This window comes from Pseudochaenichthys georgianus, chromosome 15, assembly GCF_902827115.2.
Source record: "Pseudochaenichthys georgianus chromosome 15, fPseGeo1.2, whole genome shotgun sequence".
NCBI classification, from domain to species: domain Eukaryota; kingdom Metazoa; phylum Chordata; class Actinopteri; order Perciformes; family Channichthyidae; genus Pseudochaenichthys; species Pseudochaenichthys georgianus.
The window spans coordinates 33,374,716-33,398,018 of NC_047517.1; the positions used below are offsets into that span (position 1 = coordinate 33,374,716).

The 23,303-nt window shown below is 39.6% G+C and overlaps 2 protein-coding genes across 2 annotated transcripts; one reads left to right on the top strand and one right to left on the bottom strand.

The window, feature by feature from the left end:
* Positions 1-548: 548 nt before the first annotated feature.
* LOC117460036 (C-signal) lies at positions 549-3,028 on the bottom strand. The gene is made up of 4 exons (XM_034101248.2): positions 2,674-3,028; positions 1,817-1,994; positions 1,596-1,690; positions 549-1,101 (listed from the first exon to the last, which is right to left on the bottom strand). Exons 1-4 carry the CDS (start codon positions 2,998-3,000, stop codon positions 910-912), a joined length of 792 nt encoding a protein of 263 aa, XP_033957139.1. The 5' UTR covers positions 3,001-3,028; the 3' UTR covers positions 549-909.
* A 535-nt stretch (positions 3,029-3,563) lies between these two features.
* On the top strand, positions 3,564-13,396 carry nphp1 (nephronophthisis 1). Its single transcript, XM_034101242.2, has 20 exons — positions 3,564-3,851; positions 4,517-4,578; positions 4,736-4,796; positions 4,930-5,063; positions 6,105-6,288; positions 7,455-7,556; positions 7,661-7,776; positions 7,918-7,960; positions 8,090-8,177; positions 8,359-8,453; positions 8,545-8,673; positions 8,852-8,926; positions 9,081-9,191; positions 9,401-9,483; positions 9,604-9,680; positions 9,767-9,866; positions 9,973-10,085; positions 10,164-10,237; positions 10,706-10,750; positions 12,376-13,396. Exons 1-20 carry the CDS (start codon positions 3,786-3,788, stop codon positions 12,652-12,654), a joined length of 2,037 nt encoding a protein of 678 aa, XP_033957133.1. The 5' UTR covers positions 3,564-3,785; the 3' UTR covers positions 12,655-13,396.
* Positions 13,397-23,303: the final 9,907 nt, after the last annotated feature.

Below are 23,303 nucleotides of genomic sequence, written 5' to 3' on the forward strand. Positions count from 1 at the left end.
CACGTATCTACGGGAAAGATGTTATATTACCTGTTTTCATGACTGAAAAATAAGTAACTCTTCTTTATTTAAAAAAGGACTAATTCCAGTGATATGGGCTTTCTTTTTTTCCAAGTTATCCAAAGACATATAGTTAATAAAAAAATACATTACTTTTTTTCAGTGTTGTGACTGGATGTGACTCACTTAATAAAAGGCCTGCAAGGGTAAATGCAATCCCACATTTGATATCAAAGGACAAAAATGCTATTTTAGAATTAGAGGAAAATCAAATGGAAATCATTTAAAACCCACTAAAAGAATCACACACACATTGATCGCATAGCTGTTCCCTCTGTGTCCCACACAGTTGCTGCTTGGGCAATGATTGTGGGTAATTGCTTGTGTCTTTTACTCAAACCAAACACTGAAGATTTGATCATGTGACACATAATTCAGTTGTCTAATGTGACGAGAAAAATCTGATTTTATTCAAAAATATTGCATGCAACACAACAAAGAATATGTGGAACTCCTTCTAGGTGTTACACTTGAGAAATAATTCAACCTTTTTCAGAATATGCTTTTATTTGCTTTCTGGCAGCATGTAAGATGAGAGGATCAGTATCTCAAGTTACAAGTAAGCGGTGGTTAGCTTAGCATAAATCTAAGACCGGAAACAGGGAGAAACTCACTGTGCTACATTACATCATTAATACATATTGTGTCAAATCCACATCATGAACAGGATAATATTAAAGATGATTTAAGCACTTTGTCTGGTTCTGAGGAAGTTGAAAGAGGTTGTCTTTCATTCCACTAGGAATGTCCTTATAAGTTCAGCTTGTTGCACAGTCTTGAAAGCACTGAGAGATTTAGCACCAAGAAGAGAGGTAAAACAATTAATCTCTCTTTGTCCATCTACTGTTTCTACCAAGGAAGTTCAGTCCCGTCCCAGTTGTACGCCTTTCCTGTCTTCTCAATACTAAGTGTCTCTATGATGTTCATCAGAGCACTTACAGATTGTTCGGTGCTAAACAACTTCTCTTTTGGTACATTCCTGTGATATGGCCGGGAGAGGTCTGTGTTGACTGTTCCTGGATGTAAGCACACACACACCACCTGGAAAAAAACAGACACAATTTATCTCATGTTAGATTATTGAAGCTTCCAAACATATACATTTCATTATAGTGATTACAGAACAAGACCCAGTAAAAAATACATCTAAAGTCAGAACTGGTTTCAAGTGCTATGCAACTTTAAAAGATTTATTATCTGATATTGGTACATGATTCTTGAAACTAAATATTCCTTGTTGTTGTGTAGTTCTGTTTCTTTTTTGCTGTTGTGTTCTTGTGAAAATGTATTGTACTTTCGCCTTTCTTGGAATACAAGATCTTAATATCAGGGCTACTTCTTGATAAAATAAAGATGAAGAAAAATGTACTCTATGAAATATATAGGCTAAGGATTTATATGCATGTATAAGGGCATCATGCATCCCCTTTTCCAATGTTCTCGCAGCTAGTCTTGAAAGAGAGGTACTAATATTTGGTTTTAATAAATCAGAAATAGAAAAATATAACATTTTCAGTCAACAGTCAAACCTGTACCTTTGGTCGACTGCGTTCCAGCTCTATAGACAGATTCCTGGTCGCCATGTTAAGAGCTGCTTTGGACATTCTGTAGCTGTACCAACCACCAAGACCTGAGAGGAGGAAAGGAGGTGGAGGATGGAGAAGGGAAAACATATTTGAGTAGCACAAATTAAAAATCATACTTTACGACATTAACATGAACACAACCGAATATCCAGCAGTAGCACAAAACCCACCGTTGTCGCCAATCGATCCCACTTTGGCGGTAATGTTGACGATGATGCCGCTGTGCTGCTTGGCTTTCTCAGCAGGCTGTTGACCGAAACTACCTCCACCCTTCTGAAGGAGGGGGGCAAAATACTTGGCCATGACCAGGGGACCCACTGTGTTGGTCGTCAGGGTGGAAATTATGCCCTGAAAGGAGAAAAAAGTCAATCAAAACAGATCAATGGTGCATGAATGGATGTGAATGGGTGACTGTGGTTCACTGGATATACACAGCCGGGGCACAGGTTATGGGATGGTAAGAATACATTTAGTGTAAGAACCAGAATAGAAAAATTACTTTTTAATACAGAGGGATCAAACCCACTCAGTACACACATATATCCAACACATCTAACAAAACGTTGGCGAAAGTATGATGACTTTCAATCCTTCTCAAGCATGAACACCTGTAATCTAATCCTAATCCATTTTTTCAGAATTCATTGCCACTGCCTCCTTCTGTCCTCTTCTGTGGTGTATTTTAAAGTCAATTAACAATAAAAAGCAGGTAAAATGAACAGAAACGTTTAAATGGCCTGCTGTTTACATTGCATTTAAGCCGATTTGAAAGTCAGATACTAACTATTCACCCAAGATAATTGTGTTTCCCCAAATTGTTATATATCTACTAATAGGTAGGCTCCATTCAATTACGAGATTAGTTAACGAGGTTTAGAACGGGTTATGAGTAGTAGATAATCTAAAAAAATACATGTTATTGAAAGCACTTTTAGTATGCATCCCATGAGCCAGAACCTCACTTTTATTTCACTTTTTATGATGGGAGAGGGAGAGCAGCCCATACTCCCATATGTTCATGGTTTACCTGGGCAGTGACCTCTCTCAGACTGGTCTCTCCTTTCCCAGAGGGATGAAGCATGGCCGCAGAGTTGACGATCAGATCCAGCCGACCGAAGCTCTCCTTAACCCGGTCAGCAGCTCCACAGATGTCCTCCTCCCGGCTCACGTCCAGCCTGAGGACCGTCACTTGGCCCGGGTGTTGGTCTGCCAGTGCCCGCAGCTCGGTCGCTCCGTCCGGGTTCCTGCATGTCGCTATAACGGCTGCAGGGCTTTTGTTTTTTAAGATATGTTTGCAAAATTCAAGCCCCAGTCCTCTGCTTGCCCCTTGAATGAGAGCCACACATGAAGCCATGACAGGTAAGTGACAAACACTGGAGGCGATGGAGAGCAGTTGTAGCCTATTGCTGGCTTCATGTACACCCAAAACGTCGTGATTTTATATTTTCCGGAATAAAGGCAAGGAAATATACTAACAAATGTCTTGTGGAAACACACGTTAACAACTTGTATAATAGTTATTTAGAGAAGCGCTGATAATGTGCTATTAAATCATAATTTCCACTTTAAGAAACTCTACGAAATTCAAATAGGAAGCTAACGAGGGGACGCTGAATGCAGCATGTTTCACAACAGTCAAAGTACGCCCTCTGTAGGTCATAAGGAAGACACTTACACAACTCTGCAATGCATGTGTCTGACTGTGCATAACATTGCGCTGTGCACTGACCAGATGTGGAACTACATCCCCTTTTATTCAATATACAGTACATACAGACATTGAATATATATATAGTGTTTTTCATTTAATTAAACACCAATTTAAGCAACTCCAGTCCAGTAGGTTGCAGTAACGCCCTGACAAAAATGACACATCCGGAAGGAAGTACGTCAGATTTTTCAAGATGTATTTAAAATTATAACATCATTATTCATATATTAAAACACATACATGAAACCTGTTTTGTAATATAATTATACAAACAAAAAATATAAAAAAAAGAATGAATAAAAAACGATAAATCCATTCCAGCCCTGAAGAGAAAACATGTTGCCTAGCGACCAGTGGAAGAGTAGCGTCTGCTAGCTAACTAGGTAATGTGCTAACACATTAAATATGCTCCATAAAACTCCGTACAAATGCCACCGAGAAGAAAAGGACCTTTGCAGCTCGTCCAGAGAGAAGCGGACGAAATCAAAAAACAGGTTGGTTACTGAAGGGCGATTGTTTGTGTGTTTTTCGAGTTGAAGTTTGAAGTGCACAACAGTTTTGAGTTGGATGCCAGATTTACAGTGTATTCACGTACTGACGAGAGAGGCTGTTTTAGTAGTAACATTATCACTAAACCAACCGATTTGCAAATAGAGTTATCCTGTAAGGCTTGGGCTCTACATTCTACTTACCGATGTGCTTTGTGCCATCATTCCTTTCCAGTACTGAAGATGAACCTCGTTTGGTCGTAGTTAGCAATGTAAACAAAGGTAAAGGTTTACATTTGTCTTATAGTACATGCTTTTTGGTTCATGAAGTGAATGCCGAATTCTCTACAATGCACTAAATAAGTGCCCAGATATATGCACAATAACATGCTCTGCCAAGGAGTAGGGAAACATGAATAAGCCAGAATTTAAAGGAAGTTAGGTTAGGAGCATAGGATCTTGGTTGAGCTTGGACTTGTTCACACATTCAAATTAAAGGCTCATAGGCTGCTCTGTTGTTTTGTTGCCAACAAAAACATCCAGAATATAGAACAGTTCTGAGCTATGTGGTTAAGTGTGCTGATGGAGATGCTTTTTAAACCTGGACCTCACATTGTTGTCAACACCCCTCATTCACTTTCAATTACTCTTCTTTTTCTTTTATAATCTAGGTTGACAGTCTTGTGAAGGACGTGGAGAGTGGGAATGGATACACTGAAGAAGCATTTCGGAGGTAAACACCTCAGTGCTTCCTAGTTTGATTCTTTCTAACCCCAGTATATGATCCACATCCAGACTATTAAGACAACTATTTAAAGCATATGGATTTACTCTGCTTCTGCTCCTACTTTTTATTCTAATAATAGTGTCTAATTGTCCAATTCAAACAGATGTCAAGAACTGCAAATGTCAGCAGAGAAGACACAAAGAACACTGATGAAACTGACCAAGGTTGGTGCTGTACTACTGTTAGTAGATTGTGAATTAGTCTGAGCTGTCACCAGCAGCTCTATAGCTTGCTCTTTTCAGTAAATGAGTCTACAAAAACGATTTCTAGATTGTAATTTGTTGCCTGATTTTCTAGGCGGATGAGCTGGCTCCAGTGGGGAACTATAATCAGAGGAAACAGGAAGAGGAGAGGCGGCTGCAGGACATCTTGGAGCGTGTAACCACACTGTCTCTGGAGCTCTCACCTGCAGGACCCAGTACTGCTGCAGGGTTAGTCACTGCAAAGACAAAAAGAAATACCATAGTATTCAATATTGATATTGATTGATTGATTGATTGATTGATTGATTGATTGATTGATTGATTGATTGATTGATTGATTGATTGATTGATACATTTATTTCTGTGAATTTTAACAATTTTGAGTGCAGGAATAATTCGTTAGTGTGATCAAGGTATTTGGCATTGTGAATGATTCGTATGGCTTTTTTTTGTAGAATAGATACTGCATGTATAGAACTTTTGTAGTTATTGCCCCAGATTTCAGCACAGTAATTCAGATATGGTAAGACTAGTGAACAGTAGACAATGCGAAGTGATCAAGAACTTGTTTTACTTTGTTTAGTATGGAAATGCTTCTTGATAGCTTTGATTGTACATGTTTTATGTGTAATTTCCAACTTATTGTGTCATCTATTATTACCCCAAGACATTTAATTTCATGGACTCTTTCAATTTCAACCCCATCTATTTGTATTTGCATTTGTGTTTTTGTTCTATGTTTACCGAACAGCATTAATTTTACTCAAGTTTATTGATAGTTTATTTTTGTCAAACCATGTTTTTAATTTGTGCATTTCATGTTCTATGTTCTCCACTAGCTGTTCTAAATTCTCCCCAGAACAGAATATATTTGTATCATCAGCAAACAAAACTAGCCTCAGTACATTGGATACTCTACATATGTCATTGATGTACAGTATAAACAATTTAGGACCCAACACTGACCCCAAACATGAAGAACAGTCATTTCCCATCTTTACATACTGCTGTCTATTGCTTAAATAGCTTTTAATCCAGTCTAAAACTATAGTATTGCTTGATTTCTCGTTGTCATATCATTTGCTGCAGTGGCTAAATGTATTATTTGTCAAAGAGTTTTAGAGAAACATCTACTTCAAAGTATTGATACAAATAAGTCAAATAAGTCACATCAGGTACATTTTAACTCTAAAGCTCAGTGATTTTTAGCTAAAAAGGACATTTGATTTAAATCACTTTTTTTGATGTTACTTACGTTTTGATCCACAGGGATTCCTCAAAGGAAGATAGCGATGATGATGATAAGGACGAAGATGATGATGAAGACAGTAGCGACGAGGATACTGATGATGATGATGATGAAGTTGAGAATCAAGCTGTGAAAACTCCCTCTCAAATGTACACAGCCCTCAGTGATTTCAAAGGAGAACAGGAGGGTGATCTGTCTGTGCAGGTGAAGTACTTACAGATTCACACAGAATACTGAACTTAATGAAATCAACAGGTTTAGGAGCAGAGAACTTTACTTGGATCCCTGCTACTGCCAACATGTCTTATTATCATGATGTCTAAAACATATTTCTAAAGCTTCTTCACTGAAAAGACAGACAAAGATAATCAGGCAAAGAAAAGTGTAATGACCTGTCCTTAAATACAGTGCTTACAAAGTAAACTGTGAGAAGTTTGCTTTAGTTTTTCCTATTTTTTTATATCATCTTAAAAATTGCATTTTATTACACCCTGTTACCAGAAGAGGGGGCTCATGCCCCAAAATCATAAGGCAAGGCAAGGCAATTTATTTGTATAGCACAATTCATAGAGTGATGCAATTCAAAGTGCTTTACAGGATCAAACCGATAAAACACAATACATTTTTACGATGGTCAAAGTGAGAAGAAATACAGAAACACACAAAATAATTAAAAGAAAGAAAACAATGTTTAACAGTTCGAAAACTTTAAAAGCCATGTTAAAAAGAAATGTTTTTAGACCTGATTTAAATGATTCTAAAGTGCTAGCCATTCTCAGATGTTCTGGGAGTTTGTTCCATGCGTTAGGAGCATAGATGCAGAAGGCTGCTTTCCCACGCTTTGATCTCACCAATGGAACAGTGAGCTGGCCTGCGCCTGAAGACCTAAGGGGTCTGCTGGGTTCGTACCGCTGAAGGAGGTCCTTGATATATTTGGGTCCTAGCCCGTTTAGTGCTTTATATGTGTGCAATAAAATCTTAAAATCAATTCTCTCACTAACTGGAAGCCAATGCAGCGATCTCAGCACTGGAGTGATGTGATCTATTGTCTTTGTCCGGGTTAAGACTCTGGCAGCAGCATTTTGAATTAGTTGGAGTTTACGGAGTGATTTTTTTGTGAGGCCTGTGAAGATGTTGTTGCAGTAGTCAAGCTTGCTGAAGACAAATGCATGGACACGTTTTTCAAGGTCTTGCTCGGACATAAGGTCTTTAATACGCAAGATATTTTTTAGATGGTAGTAGGCTGATCTGTTGATTGCCCTGATGTGTAAGTGAAGAAAATCAAGTATAACTGACAATCATGTCAACTAAACACTTGATGAATGAGTATTTGACGTTATATGACTTGTGTGTTTATCTGCTTCGTTCAGAGGGGGGAGATATTGAAGATCATCAGGAAGACCGCAGATGGATGGTGGCTGGCTCAGGACACTAAAGGCAACACAGGGCTGGTTCCAAAAACATACCTGAAGGTACACAACCTGCTACACACCTGCATCACATTAAACATCCTTGCACTGTTCATTTAAAATATTAAACTTTAGGTCTCTAGCAGTTAAAACCCCATATCTTTCAGATTGGCTCTGGTGTTGATGACGATGATGAAAAGGACGATGATGATGAAAATGATGAGGAGGAATCTGAGGAGGAGGAAGATGGTGAAGAGCTGGCTGATGATCAAGAGAAACCGAGGTAACCATTCTTTTTGTAGATATACGGCTGCAGGGTTCTGTTTTAAAGTAGCCTGTTTATGGTTTTAGCTGCTGTAGTGGAATTAGACACCTCTCTGCAATACAATTCATTATTCATTAAAATTTCTCTCTTTTTCAACAGTACTCATTCCAACTGGAGTACAGTCAAAAAGGCTTTGAGTGGGGTAAATATCCACAAACTCCTGCTTCTTGTAGTGATCATACTGTTAATTTTCCTATCGACAAAAATAAATCCACAACACGTGAACTGCTTATGCAATATATTTATAGTTTTCACTGTGTGTATGTGACAGCTCGATGCAACAGATGTGCTCTCAGCATTGGGGGCTATACCTGCCGGATTCGGAACATCACATCTCACTAAACTGCTGGAGGAGGAAGGTCAGTATACACTCTCTAACAAGCACACAAAACACACACATTCACACGAAGCAAGGTATGCCTATATATTGTTTTTGTCTACCACAACCACTATGTGCCAGTCAGTATTAGTACCAGTACTCTTAACTAAATACTGTACATTACACAACGCAAAGCACTAACTCTTTGTGTCTTTTCTCAGGTCAAACATACAGAGGAAGTCACTACGTCCAGCCGGAGCTCAGCCAATCACAGCTCTCCTTTAGTGACCTCTTCCTGGATCCAGACACTGGCAGGGTGAAACAGTCCTCCTGTGACATACTCCAGAGCATTCACATAAACACTTCATATTTGTGGTTCCTGATCAGCGTCCCGTTGTGTCTCGTAGGTTCGTGCTCGGCAGGTCCAGACTTGCCTTTGTTTCAGTCTGTGGAGCTGCAGGATGATTCCAACTCCTGGGGTCGGAGTTCAAGTCCTCAGCAGACACATCCGCCTCTGTGCCTTTGATAAAACTCAAGTGGGTTATTTCTGTTGTATAGCCAGCATTTTGCATTGCTTTACTTCCTTATGCTACTAAGGTCTCTGCAGTAAGGAAATACAGTCGTAGAATCATAAAAATACAACAATAGATTTTCTTACTTTTCACTTTCTTGGTTTGTCATAGACTTTTCATATGAGCTGTGCTTGTGTTTCAGGTGTTGAGTAACATCCACACTGTGAGGGCAACGTACAACTCCAAGAGCCCCAAGACCTGGAGCTTCTCTCCAAGTGTATGTTAACAGCATTATACAAATTAAATACACACTGTTTTGTGAACTTTACTCAAACCACCTCTTGAACATAAACATGAAATGCTCAAAAACTGAACTTTAGCTTGAAATGTAATCGTGTGCATAAGGCTGAATTTAAATCTGTTTGCTGTAGATGACTGGTATCCTACCTTCCCTCCTCGATGGGGACTGTTTTCTACGCTGCAACTCGGCACATCCTAACCTCGGAATCCTCTTTGAACTGGGAGTCACCTTTATACGCAATGTGAGGACAAACACACACCAACAGATACACATGTGATAGTGATAAGATAAAGCTGATCAGACCCATGAAATCACAAAGGAAATGGAAAACTACTATTTAGATGTTTTTTATTTGTCATTAAAGACAAGCAGTTTTCCTCTTTCCAAAGTTGATCAACACCATAAAGCCGAGAGTGATCATATCTCTTATTTTCTGTGTGTGTGTTTTAGTCCACAGGTGACAGAGGGGACCTGAGCTGCGGCTGGGCTTATTTAAAACTGACCGACGACAGTGGAAATCCACTCCCCAACAGGTACACTCAGTGCCCACAGTATTATGTTAATGAAAAATGCCATAGACACTTACACACTGCGTGAGTGATGTGTACTTAATACTTTAAAATCTCATCCAACCTAATCTGATCTGTGTGCAGGACCTATGAGCTGACTCTGAATAGTGGCTCTCCATTTGAGGCGGAGGTCCCGATGGAGATTGCAGCCACCAGAGGATGTAAGCGGAGCAATCAGATCTGTGACAAAGTTCAACAACAAAAACAATTGTAATTGGTCATCTCCTCTGCTTTCCTCTCCTCTCAGCTCCAGCTAGTGTTTTCCAGCAGATGCTTCAGGCACGGCGGCAGCCCAAACTCATCATAAAGTTGAAATCAGCCAACAGCCGAACCAGAACACAGCTCAGGTGGGAGGGTCAGCAAAAAAAACACTTACCACAGATTTTTGGAGACACTCCCTTCAGCCAAGATTGCATATACTTTATATTTAAATAGTGTGTTGTTTCTCTTCAGTATCCTTCCAGACACTCTGCTGCACTCTCTGAGCTGCGTGCACCTGCTGGCTCTGCACAGGCAGCTTCTGGCAGACACTCTCCTGATGGACAGGTCTACCATGCAGAACGCAGGTAACACACACCTTCAGGACCCTGTTATCCAAACTGCAGATATTCATAGTTCTTAGAAAAACTGTCTCTTTGTTTCAGATCTGATATGCAGTCCTATACTCTCTACCTTCCCCGTGCTGTTCGACCAACCAGACCTGCTGGATGCTCTCAGGGTTCGTAGGTCAAACTTAGTTTATACGTTTATATTTGTTTTTATCGTTCCGGTCATCTGTATATTTTTCTTACATTTAAATGCTGATTTATTTCTATTTCTGTTTTGAGATGTTTATGTCTACTCTGTTGATTTGTTATTATGTGCAATGCCTTGTGTCCCAAATTGGGATTAATAAAGTACCTCTTATCTTATTTTACCCCTAATAACCACATTATAATTCTGTTATTTGTTACTTTTTGTGAGCATTTTCAGCGCAAAAGTGTTTTTTGAAAGTATTCTGTATTTCCTCCTGAAATTCAGCCTTGGCAAAGTCAGAGAGTGAGAGTAAGAGTGTGATTTATGCGACATTTCGTTTTACAGCCAGACAATACTGAATACATCAATGCTTTTAAAATAATTGGATTTACAAAACAATATCACTCAGGACTTGTGCACAATTTTTAAAATCTTTTTTTGTTTGTTTTAGAGTGCTTGGCTGGAGGCTGAGACCAGCATGAGCAGAGCGCAGAAGGTCAGTGTGTATGAGTGTGTATGTGTGTATATGGGCCCTTCTCACTTCGGTTAAATGGATTCCTTGCGTCCCTCACTTGCGTCGTTTCCCTGTGTCTCTCCCACCAGGGAAGCATGGAGGGACGCAAGGAAACCACGAGAAGCAGGGAAATGAGTTTTAAGAGCAATGGGACGTCCTTTCCTCCGGAGCGTCACGTGAAGCGACGTCCGTTTGTGATGACGCTGCACAGCTGATCGTCTGACAGCAGCTCTGTCCCCATTATTTCCACACACACCCCCGCCTCTGTTAGTACACATTTACTGACACAAACATTTGTATCATCTGTTGTAGACCCAAATAAATAAAATCAAATAAGAACTCATTCTCAAAAAAGATAAACGCCATTCTTAAAATGTATAAACGAACAATAGTTTGATTAATATTGATTAGAGTGCACAAAATAAATAAAATAATTGAGAGAAAAAAAAGAGATATCTATCAAAACCCAGTTAGATTAACATTCATTGAATTGCACACTTTGTTTGTTTGTTTGGATATGTAGCAAATTAACATTTTAATAGCACTTAATGACTGACTGAATGGAAATGACAATAAATGAAAATGTAAAATGAAAAAAGTGATCATGAAAATGGTTCCAATAAATGAAGAAAATGATTTTTGACCACTTTTGTTGTTCAGATATATCACATATTTGTAACTAAATGATACATTAATTGAAACAAAACACGGTATAAACTGAGGAGTGACTCTCGTGAGGTTCATGTGTTTTCTTCACTCCGCTGGGAAACTGCTCTCATGTCAAGAAGCATCAGATCAGTGCATGCACTGCCTCGTCCAATCAGTGAGCGATACACAGTAAGGGGGCGGGGCGAGTGTCTGAGGATTTCATCGAAGGATGGTCTGGTGGTTCCTCTGTTATAGCTCCTCCATTATCGCTCCTCGGTCTTCGGGCAAAAATAAGGCCATTGGGACGCTACTCAAGATGGCGCAGACAAATCAACTTCCGGTGAGACCGAGACCGAGGAGCGAGGAAATGAAAAATAAGAGAAGTGAGAAGGGCCCCATGAGTGTGTGTAATACCAGGACATACCATTAGAGGGTGCTGACAGTACTAGGTGGCTTTTCTCCCCCAAGGTTAAAAAGTGTGTGTGCGTCCAGTGCATATAATCACTGACACTATGTCACTATACATCATGTTATACAGTGGCGGTTCTAGACCAATGTTTCTGGGGGGGCCAGGCTGGGGCCAGTTATTTCATGAGAGGGGCACAATAAAAGCGGGTTAAAAAGACAAAGACAGTATCAAGTAATTGTGTAAAATAAACATAAAATACAGTAATTGGTATTTGTTTTTGTAAAGGCATTTGTTTTAGTACATTTAAGTTACAATTTAATTAAAAAAACATGAACAGTAAATAAATAAACAGTATTTGCTTTTATAATGAACAGTTTAATCTCCACTGTACATACGGGTCTCTGATTTGATTTAGTTCCAATAAATCGTAATATTGTAACCTTTTTTTTGGAGGGGGCGTCCCTGGTCACTGTTACGGGGCCCCTGTTGCCTGATGGCCGCCCCTGATGTTATATAATCTGTTAAAACGTCCCTTTCTTTGTGTTTGCAGAGAGACTTGCCCCATTTAAAACAGGAGTTTGTCAAAGTCTACATGTCCTCCGTGTATTTCCTGCTCCACTCGCCCTCGCTGCCCCCCCATCGCCTGGCGGACCCCCCCTCAGAGGAGCAGCGGGCCAGAGTCCTCTTCTCCACCCTGGACGCTCTCAAACAGAGCCAGCACACCAGCGGCACATCTGGAGGTCTAGAGGTGTTTGTCGACCCCAAGCATCAGCACCACGCCTTTGATATCACAGAGTTGACCTTTGACCTCCTCAATATGGCACGGTGACATCAAGTATCTTAGAGGATTTATTATTTCAGAGTATAATAGGAGGAAAGCCCTTTAATGTGCCATACATACATTTGTGTTGTACTAGATATTCTATATTTCTGCTACTGTCAATAAATCCCACAATCTCAATACTTTCCAACTTCCAAACAGGAATAAATAGTGCGTTCAGTTGGTACAATTTCAGATGTGCATTAATACACATTTGGTGCTCCAGTTTGACAGTCTATTTGGGATCTAAAATGTTCACCCAGTGCATTTATGTGTTTAAGCTCTATGGCTCAGAGTTATATTGTATCACATTTGGATACACAAACTGTTAAGAAGAATTCACTGTTAGTTTTGGTCTCTCGTTGAGATTTATAAATTAAGTCTCAGTTTTGAGGAATGCTAGCACAGAGCGAACATATACCATACAGTCCATATTCCTGTATTCTTAGTGTGGGATTTCATGAGACTTTATTGCAGATAATGAGCTTGTATATTGCCTGGAACCTTGTGAAATAAAAGCGAATGTGTACAATGTGGACATGATCACCAAAGACCCCTCTTTTATAATAGAGTTCACTCCACTCCTCTTAAAGTAAACACTAGAACGTGTTACAGAAAAAAGGGAAAGTTTGTGATGAGATTAAAACACATTTCTTTAATAACAGAACTAATAATGACGTTTATTTGCATGGCTTTGATAAAGCTATTTATTGCCAGATTTGGATTCTATTTTGCAATAAACATCTGAATAAAAAACCGTTTTCAACTTGATACGGAATTGTTTGCATAAATCCATTATTTTGTATACCCTGTCATTACACAAAGCTGCTTCATTTATCTCTACCCGTCAGTTCAACATTAGGTGTGTGTGTGTGTGTGTGTGTGTGTGTGTGTGTGTGTGTGTGTGTGTGTGTGTGTGTGTGTGTGTGTGTGTGTGTGTGTGTGTGTGTGTGTGTGTGTGTGTGTGTGTGTGTGTGTGTGTGTGTGTGTGTGTGTGTGTGTGTGTGTGTGTGTGTGTGTGTGTGTGTGTGTGTGTGTGTGTGCGCGCGTGTGCGTGCGTGCGGTGTAGAGTTACAGCGTATAAGAGCAGCATTCATTCTTTTTATAGGCTGGTATAAAAGCCAGAGCAGTGAGAGGTTGGATCAGTCTGTGTGCAGACAGGCTCCGAGTGCCATCAGTTTGTGGCTTCACATCTTAAGTTACATTTACTATAACAATGATGCAACAGTTGAGCATACAGTAGCATTTTGGCAATGAAATCAGAACTGCCAGCATCGGAATTTGCATCAAACAGCCAGGTTACTTATTCCTTCATAATGAGAATTACTTTAAAACATGTCAGGCTGTTTTAATGATTATATTTTTTGATGATTTAAGAATAAAAACAGTACTGACATTTTCACCATGTTCCTCATGATATAAAGATTGCCGGAAATGTTGCTGTTAACTCGCACAATCATATCCTGACACTTAGCTGTCAAACCACAACCTAAAACAAAAACAAACTCACATATAACCCACATCCAACAAACGGCCTCTTGCTCATTTTCAGGTTTCATATTTGTATTTTGTTCCTCAACTGTGACATGTCTCCATGCTTTAATGTTCAAAAAGGTATTTGTGTTTTTCATACTGCCTGTGCTGCAGCACCTCTTTTCACCCTCTGTCTGGAACCAGAGCCCAGTCTGCTCTGATACCTCATTCACACCAACGTAACTCCGGTTCAAGCTCCGTGCTAGAGCTTTTCAGGTTCAGAACCCCTCACAGCTCACACCGACAACAACAACAATGGCCGATTGTGCTCCAGCTTCCTCTGTACCTCTTCGGAAGACCAGATTCCCAGTAGGTAGCTGGTCTCTTCAGTGGACCACTGCTGCTTGTTAAGTTTCTCCATCGTTGTGTACAAACTGGATAAAACAACGGCTTTTTGTTGTTCAGGAGTTGATCCCGCCCCTGCCCCTGCCTCTGCCCCTGCCCCTGCCCCTGCCTCTGCCCCTTTTTTTGTTCGCCATCTTCCCAGTGTGTCAGAGGTTAGGTTCAGCTCCAGAGCACAAAAGGGTTTGACCTCGTTGATTCCCCCCAGGTAAAGTGTAGTCTGTCCGACCCCCCGTTCACCTGAAGGTCAGAGTTCAAAGGAGTGGGGTCAAATTGTTGTTCTTCTTCTTTTATGGATAATAGAAGTGTGGATTCAGAACACAATGCATTCTTTATCATTGTTTGTGGATGTGTGTTATAGTGTGTAACTGCACTTGACATGGACAAACGGCCATTGTATTTTGACAGAGCTGGCAAGGGTTCCCATGGAGGTTTCTATTGTGTGTGTGTGTGTGTGTGTGTGTGTGTGTGTGTGTGTGTGTGTGTGTGTGTGTGTGTGCGTGCGTGCGTGCGTGCGTGCGTGCGTGCGTGCGTGTGTGTGTGTGTGTGTGTGTGTGTGTGGGTCTGATGGATGTAACCAGATCCACAGTGGAGGAGCTAGTCAAAGGTGTGCAAACATCTTATTGGTTCCTTGATGAGTGTAACCCCCCTCCCACCTCAATTTTACCTGCCACACCTCCCTCTACGTCTCCTCTCCACTCAACGTTCCTCGTGTGTGTGTGTGTGTGTGTGTGTGTGTGTGTGTGTGTGTGTGTGTGTGTGTGTGTGTGTGTGTGTGTGTGTGTGTGTGTGTGTGTGTGTGTATTTGTCTGGTGGTTAGGGAAGATAACACAGTTTCACATCCAATTAAATGATCATCCAAACAAAGTAAAACATCCCACGGGTGCTTTGAATTTTAGTTATGGAACTTATGTCAACAGATTACACATAATTGTATTATGTTAGTTGAACCTAATATGTTTTATTTAAACTTCATTGCGTTGCTCTCAACTACCCTAAAACAATGAATTGTAATCTGTGGACATAATACACTTAATTAAAGTCAATATTTAACTTTCTTCATTGTAATAATAGCCTACTCTAAGTTGCGGTACTTTAACTAATTTGATGCTAATATTTGACACGACTGAATGCCAGACGTATACTTGTTGTAACAAAGTCTTCACTCCAGTACTTCTCCTTTTAAAACAGAGATCTGAGCACTTCTTCCACCACTGACTTGATCACATCAGAAGAAAAGAAGGTCACTTTGATAAGACGTCTCGGGGACCTTTAGCTTTTTGGCGACAGAGAAGCGTCTTCACACACTTCAGTGACCTCTAACAGATGGACAGGTTGACTCAGGGTGTGTCAGCATCTTCAGAACAAAGCATGCTACCCACTCTGAAGGAGAAACCCTCCATTTGGACCACATGAAAGCTGCTATGATAGAATGACTCACTTTACAATATTACAATTCTGTTGTACCTTTTAAAGGGTTAGTTAGCTAAGTGTGTCATTGGCACAAATCTCAAGATACAAGAAAAGCAGCCGTCATTGAGGCTGTGATTTCATGCTGGTAAAGTAGTGAACACACACACATGCATTGAAGTGAATGAGACATTATTTGCCATTAGGATTAAGTGTAATTTGAGTCAAAGCTTGTTTGCAGTACTCTCTCATTTGAGAACGCTGTACTCAAAGCCACATCTAGAAAAAAAAAGACTAAAAGCTTTGAATCACAATGTCGTGTGCCTATATTTTATTACGGTGTCCTTAAAGATTTTTTGTTTTACATTAGATTTCTTGTTTTATATTTGATGTATGCACCATGACATCAAATCAAATTCCTCGTATGTGTGAGCCTACCTGGCAATAAACCTGTTTCTGATTCTGATTGTTTTAAAATCTGTCAATACATTGTTCGAAATTAACATTTAAATGGTTTCCATGTTTGTTTTCTGAGATACAAATAAAAATGTCAGTCTGCATGGTGTGACTTGTTTTGTGACACTGCAGCAGTCTAAATTATATTGAATTGAGAAAGAGATTTAAAAATGACGAAGAGTCGTCTTTTGTTTTGTACAAAGTTTTAATCCCTCTGCCTGGAAACTATGACATCATGTTTGACGGTTAGACATCAGACTTCTATCAAATCAAATCAAGCTTTATTCATTTAGGGCGGCTGTGGCTAAGTGGGTAGAGTGCTGGATTTCGGATCAGGGATTGTCCACAGTAATGAATGTATGTAAGTCGCTTTGGATAAAAACGTCTAACAAATGACATGTAATGTAATGTAATTTAGCACTTGTCATACACAAAAGGTGACACAAAATAAAAGACAATAAACAAAATAAAAACAATACTAATTCCCCTTCCCAGGTAATCAGGGAACGTATGTGTAACTTCCCTTATTTATTATTATTTAAAACACTTAATAACAAGAGAATTCAGTGAGCACAGGACTGAATAAAACAAGAAAATTAAATTGTCTATTGTGTTTTACTTGTACTTGTTTTATGGTGTGTGAGCTCTGCTGTGTGATTTTTGGTATGTTTGTTTGTTTATTTGACTGTACAGCACTTTGGTTTTAAAGTGCTTTATAAATAAAGCTGTATTGTATTGTAAGAATAAAATATGAAATATTATTTTTTAAAAATCCAAAAAAAAACAATAAAAACCTGGGTCTTGGGTTAGCTCATAACACACCGCTCAAAAACATATTCATCATAGCTGATTCATATTTTACATCTGAAACCAAACCCTAAATGATATTGGAACTTTAGGAATGACTAGTTTGCATTTGTAGTCAAATTTCAATGAGAAAATGGACAACGAGAGTGGTTTGTTGTTCGCTGGTGGAATAGTTTATTTTCAGTTGTCAGGTGGAAAACTACAGTATTACAGGAGCCACCTCCCAGCTCTCTTTGCTGGCTCCTGTGTTTGACTCCATTTCATCAATGTGTGTGTTTTATTTAAGTCTTTAAGTTGGCTTAGTAGGAATGCAGTTCAACAGGTTTTCATACAAACACATTGTCAAAAATAAACCTAAACTCAGGTGTCCAATTATCTGATAAGTTAAAAGGTTTGGTTTGGTTTAAAATACCGTAAACAAGAAAATGACTTTTTTTAAAGTTCATCCTTTAATCCATGAACATCGAAAATAAACAGAAAAGAAGATCGGATTTAGATTACACAGTTTTGCTGCTGGATGCTAATATCTCTCAGACGATGGATGTATTATAACAACTGAATAAAAGCCTCTTTCAGACATGAACCTTGCTGGATAAATGTGGATTAATGTCAAGGCTTCAGGAGCACTTACAAATACACACACAGAGAGAGAGAATTAATTATTTATTGCTTCCCTTTCAATAACATCCTCACTGTATTAAATTACGAACGCATGCATCATCTGCATTGCTCAAACATCCGTATAATAAACTATGAAACACTGTGAATGAGCCAATGTTAGGGAAGAAAACAATTGAAACACCAACCCTTACATTTGTTTCCATTTGAATTGCAAACCATAGTGCTGACAAACAGAGGTTGCCATCAATCAATCAATGTTTATTTATATAGCCCAATATCACAAATGTTACATTTGTCTCAGTGGTCTTCACAGTGTGTACAGAATATCAGTATGACAATACGACACCCTCTGTCCTTAGACCCTCACATCGTACAAGGAAAAACTTCCAAAGAAAACCCAGTTTAAAGGGGAAAATGGGAGAAACCTCAGGGAGAGCAACAGAGGAGGGATCCCTCTCCCAGGACGGACAGACGTGCAATAGATGCCGAGTGTAAATTGAAAAGATAATACATTTGCAACATAGGTAGTCCAAATGTTTGGAAATGCATGTGTGTATAATAGGAAGATGAATCCACGAGGATATCCATCCAGGACCACAGCCACGACTCAAGATCCAGCGCTCGCGATCCAGGACACAGGACCGCAGGATCATCCATGACTCCGGATCCCAGCGTATATAGACACCAAAAAGAAAGACATTTGGGGAAGCTGGGTTAATCGGAACATGAGAGTACACAGGTATAGACAGAGAGAAGGAAGAAGTAAGATGTCCCCCGACAAACTAAGCCTATATCAGCAAAACTAGGGGCTGAATCTAATCAGCCCTAACTATAAGCTTTATCAAAAAGGAAGGTCTTAAGCGCACTCTTAAAAACGGATAGGGTGTCTGCCGCCCGAACACAAACTGGAAGCTGATTCCACAAATGTGGAGCTCGATAAGAAAATGCTCTGGCTCCCATTGTACTTTTAGAGATTCTAGGAACAACCAACAACCCTGCATTCTTGGAACGCAATGCCCTAGTAGGACAGTAGGGTATAATGAGTTCTTTAAGGTAAGATGGTGCCTGCCCATTAAGGGCTTTGTAGGCGAGAAGAAGAATTTTAAATTCTATCCTGTGTTCTATAGGGAGCCAGTGTAAGGCAGCCAGAACAGGAGTAATGTGGTCCCTTCTCCTAACTCTGGTTAGTACACGAGCCGCAGCATTTTGAATCAGCTGAAGCGACTTGACTGACTTCTTGGTACTCCCTGATAATAAAGAGTTACAATAATCCAGCCTAGAAGTAACAAATGCATGGACTAGTTTCTCTGCATCGTTTTGAGGCAAGATATGCCTGATTTTTGCAATGTTACGTAGATGGAAGTAGGCGGTCCTTGAAATTGATTTTATGTGGGCGTTAAAGGATAAATCCTGATCAAATATAACACCAAGATTCCTTATAGTCTCACTGGAGGCCAAATTAATGCCATCCATAGTTAGTATATCTTTAGATAATTTGTTTCGTAGATTCTTCGGGCCAAGTACAATAACTTCAGTTTTGGTCGTGTTTAACATCAAAAAGTTTAAGGTCATCCACGTTTTTAAGTCCTTAAGGCAGTCTTGAATTTTATTTAGATGATTAATTTCATCAGGCTTGATTGATAAATATAGTTGAGTATCATCGGCATAACAATGAAAGTTTACAGAATGATTCCTTATAATATTGCCTAACGGAAGCATATTTTTTTATTTTATTTTATTTATCCTTTATTTATCCAGGAATGTCCCATTGAGATACAAGATCTCTTCTTCCAGGGAGTCCTGACCAACACGGCACACAACAAGTTTCAACATAAAACAAAGGCATTAAACAAAAAAAACATACAATTCAAATATAAATACAGAAGGCCATTTGTGCAGTGGCAAGAAGCATAATCACATCAGCAATAGCATCAGGTAAAACAGTTACATGTTTCATGAAGGGCTAATCGTAGCATACCTTTAAAAGCATTTACAGTAGGAAGTGCCTCTAGACAAAGTTTTACTTGCAGCGTATTCCATAAAAAGGGAGCATAGTGGGAGAATGCAGCTTTACCAAGCTCTGACTGCATCAAAGGAACATTTAAAAGCATCCCATTTGCTGCTCGTCTAGTATTAAAAAAGCAAGTATAAAATGACAGAAGTCTGGAGATATATAAGGGCAGCTTACCTAGCAATGACTTAAGGATAAAAATCAACATGTGTGATTGTCTTCTTTGGTACAGAGAGGACCATCCTAAGGACTGATACAAAGTGCAGTGGTGGGTGCGAGAGCCTGCACCCGTTACAAAACGTATAGCAGTATGGTACGCAGAGTCCAGCTTTTTAAGCAGGGAGGAAGAAGCATGCATATAGATCACATCGCCATAGTCTAATACAGACAGAAAGGAACTCTGCACAATTCTCTTCCTGGCTTCAGACGGGAAACATTTCCTTAAACGAAAGAAAAAGCCCAGTTTAGGTCTAAGTTTTCTCAGTAGGTTCCCAATATGAACATCAAAGGCCATCTTTTCATCAATCCATATGCCCAGATATTTGTAGGATGCTACTTTGTCAAGGCATGTCCCTTCCAGTGTAAGAATCGGAGGGACAGCTGTATTAGCTCGAGAGCGAGAGAAGGTCATGTACTTGGTCTTTTTTGCATTAAGGACCAGTCTTAGCCTTAGCAAGGAGTGTTGCAGTGTATTAAAAGCATCCTGTAGAAGCTCTATAGCCTGAGTTAAAGAGGAAGCCACTGTATAAACAATTGTATCATCGGCGTATAAATGAAACCGTGCTGGGTTTATCCCATTTCCTAGTTCATTTATAAAGATGGAGAATAAGACAGGGGCCAAAATAGAGCCTTGTGGAACACCTTTGTTTATAGTAAGAGCAGCTGAGGTATAATCTTCTACTGAGACACACTGAGTTCTTTCAGATAGATAGTTTTTAAACCAGCTCAAAGCCATTTTGCCAAGACCTATGCAGCCAAGCCTCTGCAGTAGCAATGCATGATCCACAGAATCAAAAGCTTTAGACAGATCAACAAACAATGCTGCACAGTGTTTTTTCTTGTCTAGTGCTTCAATGATGTCATTTGAGACTAGCATAGCCGCTGAAGTAGTACTATGGCCTGATCTGAAGCCGGACTGAGACTCGCTAAGAATATTATGGTCAGTTAGAAACTTTTTCAGTTGTTCGTTTACAAGAGATTCAAAGACTTTGGCCATTACAGACAGTCTGGAAATAGGGCGATAATTATTTAGGTCAGAGGGGTCTCCGCCCTTTAACAAGGGGAGAACCATGGCCGACTTCCATGAGCTAGGTAATTCACCAGCATAAAGACTGAGATTCAGAATAGAGGTTATGGGTTCTGCAATCAGACCTGCAGCAACTTTGAAGAAGAACGGCTCTATCTTGTCTGGGCCTGAAGATTTCTTTACATCTAGGCTCATTAAAGCTTTGTGAACCTGAGAGGTCAAGATGGGGGCAAAGGTGAACAGTTGATCAGGGTCAAGTGGCGGAGGACCTGGCTCTCCTTCTGCAGCGATCATCCCTGAGTTGCTAGAATCAAAGATTGAGCCAGCAGAAATAAAATTATTATTAAAGCTGTCTGCAATATCCATTTTGCCCTTGATTTCACTCTGATTTACCCTTAAGAGATCAGGAAGGCTGTTTGGAGTGATAGAACCTGAGGAGGATTTAACAAGTTTCCAAAACTTTGCAGGGTTATTCAAATTGTCATGTATTGCATTAAGATAGTAGGCACATTTAGAGTTTTTAATCAGCTTAGTGCATTTGTTTCTTAATGTCCTATACAGATTCCAATCTAATGGAATATTCGATTTCTTTGCTTTAGCCCAGGCAGTGTCTCTCTGTCGAATGAGAGAGGATATAGAATCATTAAACCAGGGGTTGTCTTTACCGCTTATCCTAGATGTCCTAAAAGGAGCATGCTTGTCACATATAGCCAAGAAGGTGGATTTAAAATAATTCCATGCTAACTCAACATCGGTCATAAGTGAAACAATGTGTAAATCACTATTAAAAACATCATGTAGAAACGCCTGCTCATCGAAATGTTTGAATCGCCTCTTGTGAATGAAACGTGGCTTTCCTTTAGGGATCTTACAGGTTCTCACACAAGCAATTCCGCAGTGGTCGCTTATATCATTACAAAACGTGCCTACTGCGGAGAAACGCTGAGGTGCGTTTGTAAGAATAACATCAATCAAAGTGGACTTCTCTAAATCTTTTTGGTTTAACCGAGTTGGCGAGTTAACTAGTTGCACCAAACAGAGAGAGTCACAAGTGTCCTTGAAAGAGTTTTGTAAATCCGTTTGCCAGTCCCAGTTTAGGTCTCCGAGTAAAACCATCTCGGATTTAGTCCAGTTATGGAGAAGATTGGAGAGTATATTCGTGGCTTCGCTTGAGGCAGCGGGCGGGCGGTAGCATCCGATCACTATAATGTCTGAACCACTTGGGAGCAATAGTTTAATTACAGAGAGTTCAAAGCATTTTGGTTTTGTTAGGGATTCGATGCAGGTGCAGTCTAAATGGTTTTTAACATAAATCGCAACCCCGCCCCCTTTTCCCACACGGTCTGTTCTAAAGACATTGTAATCTTTTATATTTATCATATCATTTGTAATCGACTTTTTTTTTTTTTTTTTTTGAGCCACGTCTCAGAAAGGACGTGGCATATATAATGTGAACAAAATAGGTCCGAGCACTGAGCCCTGTGGCACTCCATGGCTAACTTTGGTTTGCGTGGAAGATTCATCGTTAACACGTACAAACTGAGAGCGTTTAGATAGATAGGACCTAAACCAGCCTAAAGCAGTTCCCTGTATGCCAACTAAGTGCTCTAGTCTTTGCAATAGGATATCATGGTCGATAGTATCAAATGCAGCACTGAGATCGAGCAAAACAAGAATAGAGACAAGTCCCTTGTCTGAGGCTATTAGAATATCATTTGTGACTTTAACCAGAGCTGTCTCTGTGCTATGATGTGTTCTAAAGCCAGACTGAAAATCTTCAAATAAATCATTGTTTTTTAAGTAATCACACAACTGTTTTGCGACCGCTTTCTCAAGAATTTTTGAGAGGAACGGAAGATTAGAAATAGGTCTATAGTTGGCTAAAACCTCTGGATCGAGGTTGTGCTTTTTAAGAAGCGGTTTTATCACTGCTACTTTGAATGATTGTGGAACATAGCCTGATAATAAAGACATATTCATAATATTTAATAAAGAAGTGCTAATTAATGGAAAAACTTCCTTCAACAGCTTAGTTGGAATTGGGTCTAACATGCACGTTGATGGTTTAGAAGAGAGAATCATTGAATGTAATTGTTCAAGGTTAATGGCTGAAAAGCATTCTAGTTTACTATCTAGTGTAATATTCGAACTTACGTTTCCGGGAGCTGTTGATAACACTATACTGGTCAAAGGCAAGAGGTCATTAATTTTGTTTCTTGTTAACAATTTTAT

Coding starts and splice junctions, on each gene's coding strand:
- LOC117460036 (XM_034101248.2), bottom strand. CDS start 3,000: ATGGCTTCATGTGTGGCTCTCATTCAAGGGGCAAGCAGAGGACTGGGG. Junction 1,691..1,816: donor GGGATCGATTGGCGACAACG/GTGGGTTTTGTG, acceptor TCCTCCTCTCAG/GTCTTGGTGGTTGGTACAGC. Junction 1,102..1,595: donor TGGAACGCAGTCGACCAAAG/GTACAGGTTTGA, acceptor GTTTTTTTCCAG/GTGGTGTGTGTGTGCTTACA.
- nphp1 (XM_034101242.2), top strand. CDS start 3,786: ATGCCACCGAGAAGAAAAGGACCTTTGCAGCTCGTCCAGAGAGAAGCG. Junction 4,797..4,929: donor CACTGATGAAACTGACCAAG/GTTGGTGCTGTA, acceptor CTGATTTTCTAG/GCGGATGAGCTGGCTCCAGT. Junction 8,674..8,851: donor GTGCCTTTGATAAAACTCAA/GTGGGTTATTTC, acceptor CTTGTGTTTCAG/GTGTTGAGTAACATCCACAC.